General features: G+C 47.3%; 1 protein-coding gene across 1 annotated transcript in view; it reads right to left on the minus strand.

The window, feature by feature from the left end:
- LOC107105013 (netrin-G2-like) overlaps nucleotides 1-3,281 on the minus strand; it is an 18,613-nt gene that overhangs the window by 13,294 nt on the left and 2,038 nt on the right. The window contains exon 2 of the mRNA XM_015405130.1: nucleotides 1,611-2,009. Within this exon, the coding sequence (XP_015260616.1) occupies nucleotides 1,611-1,853 (243 nt within the window). The 5' untranslated portion in view covers nucleotides 1,854-2,009. The remainder of the gene's footprint in view (nucleotides 1-1,610; nucleotides 2,010-3,281) is intronic.

A 3,281-nucleotide genomic window follows, 5' to 3' on the forward strand; every position in this document is an offset into this window, starting at 1 on the left:
ATCCTCAAAAAAACTAGGCCAGTCAAACAAATTAACCTCCAACTAACTATCCTCCAACAACCATCCGAGTCTAACTAATGATCCTCTAAAAAACATCACAGTCTAACTAACCAGCTCTAACAACTAACCAACCTGTCTAGAATATTTTATATGACAGAAACAGCAGATTTCAGTCTGGGAGGTGTGACTCCTTCAAGGCATAGTTCATATCATGTTTCTTTTTTCTCTGAGATGTTTTAGTCTCTGCCTAAAGATGCCGTCTTTGTTTTCTGAGTGGCGAGTCTCCATAAAATGTCATTAAGTTTCCTAAAAATGTTGAAAATGATGGATTAAATGAAGGCAGACCCACTGAGCTGAAGCGTTGGACCCCTTCCTGCCATTTGCAATCAGTTATTTACAATTGAATTTATTATTTAAATTCTTTTTTTAAAACATTATTGATGTATGTTCCAAAGGGGACCATTGGACAGCAAGGAGGACACATGGACCCTCTGCAGTGTCCAAACCGTGGCTCCTGGCCCTGCAGAGGCTCACTGGGTGACTTTTTTCTACTTTCTTCTTCTGATTTTTAATTCAATGCAAATTCTATTCAAACAGAGGAAGATGCATCGGATTGTTTACCTTCTAGACCGGAGGTCTTCAACAGGTGGTCCGCGACCCCTAGCGGGTCAACTGAGGTACTGCATGGGGGTCGTGAAAGTTTTGGTTAATAAAATATTTTTATATTCCCCTCTGTAATTTTTTCCACTAATTGAAATGTCACACAGGAGCTCTTTCAAGCTGGGCACCGTTTCATTCACAACACCTGTCCCATCAACCAGGCCAGGATCTCAGTTTTATCCCATTGCCCATCAATGGTAGAAGGTCTCTGGTTCAAATCCGGAGCTGAGGTGTTGCTGGACAGCGTTCGACCCGTGAAGGACATAGATTCTAGATTTAGGTTAGACCTTCCCTGTTTAGCATATCAGTGGAGGTTCCTGATAGGGGTCGGTTTTATCGGCGAAACCATCCAGAGGTGTGTTTGGTTTATCTCTGGAGGGGGGGGGGCAGCATCTGAGGTAGTCATGGAATCTGAACCGGGTTTAGACTGCTCTGATCCAGTTGAACTTTCAGAGTTAGCAAAACTATTGTCTTCATCTAAGCCTTCAACTGGGATGTTAGATCCAGTTCCAACCAGGTTATTTAAGGAGGTATTCCCTTTGATCTCCTCCTCCATTCTAGATGTGATTAATCTATCTCTGTTACAGGGATATGTACCTAAAGCTTTTAAGGTTGCTGGAATTAAACCTCTGCTTAAGAAACCGTTTTTTCTATGTCTGCTTCTGTCTCCTTAAACCCCAGTGGGCCTCAGCAGATGGCCGCTCACACTGCTGGAGGTTTCTTCCTGTTAAAAGGGAGTTTTTCCTCTCCACTGTCGCTACAAGCATGCTTAGTGTGAGGGATTGCATTGGCGCTATAGAAATAAACTGAATTGAATTGTGTTAGATAAAGCAGACTGGCTCACCCAGGCTGTCTCTCTGATTGACTCGGTGGACAGCCAACAGCCAGGGCAGTCAGACACTCTGCTGTGGACAAACAGTACAGGTGAGGTATGTGATAATCACACTGACCAATGTGCAGAACCTTTCAGGTGGGTTTCCACAGGTGATCCCAGGAGGATCCACCCTGATCTGCATGAACTCCTTCATGTTGGTGGAAGGTGGCTGACATGGGAGGAACTGCCATCCTCGCCGTGCCTCCGAGGCCGACGGAGAGCTGCAGCTGTCAAACGGACTGCTGACTTGGGAGGAGCAGAGAGGCAGTAAGATGATGAGGAGGATGAAGAGTCCTTTGAGCCAGCAGGTGGAGGACATGATGGGGAGCAGTCAGTCACACAGGAAGTTCATTAGCTTTCTCATTTTCTGTCCTCAACTTAGGCTCCTCCACATCTCCTTCAGACAGGGTGTCATCACAATCCAGGGAGAGTTCAAAGTAGAAGTCCGTTGGGAGGAGCAGTGCCCCCCTCAGGCCTGAAACAGAACAACAATAACAGTCAGAGCCCCAGAACGACATAACCCCCCCCCCCACTCCCCCCTCTAGTCTGTCCTCCATGGGGGGGTTTAAGTCCCGTAGGCCTGGCTCTTGGGGGAGTCCAGTTTAAAGTTCTGCAGTTCTCCTGGTAACATGTCTTATCTCTGTCCCTCAGCCACTGAGCCTGTCTGTCTGAGCTGGCTGCTGGACTCATGGAGCTCTGAACCTCCCCTAACATTCCATGGATTCCTGGAACCCTGGATCTGTTCCTGTCCAGATCAGAACCCCAGGTGGGTCTATGGACTCCTGGATCCCAGAACTGTCCTGTTCTGATCTGTTTTCCCTGACCTGGCCAGGATTCCTGCCTTCTCCCTGGGGCTGCTGCATCAGGGACACTCTGGGCGGCTCTGCACCGCAGCTCATTGGCAGTCCATCAGCTAGATCCTGCCTTCCTCCCAGTCTCACTAACCCTAACTGTTAAACCAGAGTGTCAGTGGTTTGGCGGTGCCCCCCCGAGTCGCTGCTGTCCCCTGATCCCCCGCTCTGCACTTCTGTTTGTTATGTTTGTGCTAATAAACGTTTTGAACTTTCCCACAGTCTCTCTTGCCCTAAAAACTGGGTCCATCTGCTCGGTTCTCAGCAGCATTAGCTGGTTTAGAAGGCAGTCATTGAGTTATAAAGGAGCTAAGCCCAAAATGTAGAAGCAAACCAGGACGGCAGATTGCTGCCAGCTCCAATGTTCTCACGATGCTGGGGGAAGTGTCTGACAGGAAGCCATAGATCTATTCAACCTAATCTATACTGTAGCAGACCTACTGTCTCTGTTGCTGCTCTCCTTAGTTCCCCCTTAATCTGCCAGGAAATGTCCCCTTAAAGATCTGACTAAGTCCTTTGGCTGGATGATCCTGAGTTCAGCTCTAGTTTAAACCATCAGCTGCTCCATCTACATGTTATGACCAAAGGAGTGAAGACAGATCAAAGATTTTAACGTCTTAATTCTCCTTTTGTTTTTTGCTTGAATTGTTTCAACAGGAAGCCAACATGTCCCGGGCTAAACTGAAGCAGACTGTCCTCAGAAGGACTAGGAGCTGAAACCGCATCAGAGGAGCTGAGTCATCCATCTAAAGTTAACCAAGTCCATCAGAGTCCATCAGTCCATCAGAGTCCATCAAAGTCCATCAGTCCATCAGAGTCCATCAGTCCATCAGAGTCCATCAAAGTCCATCAGTCCATCAGAGTCCATCAGTCCATCAGAGTCCATCAAAGTCCAT

This window comes from Cyprinodon variegatus, unplaced genomic scaffold, assembly GCF_000732505.1.
Source record: "Cyprinodon variegatus isolate N-32 unplaced genomic scaffold, C_variegatus-1.0 Scaffold2005, whole genome shotgun sequence".
In the NCBI taxonomy this organism is placed as follows: Eukaryota; Metazoa; Chordata; class Actinopteri; order Cyprinodontiformes; family Cyprinodontidae; genus Cyprinodon; species Cyprinodon variegatus.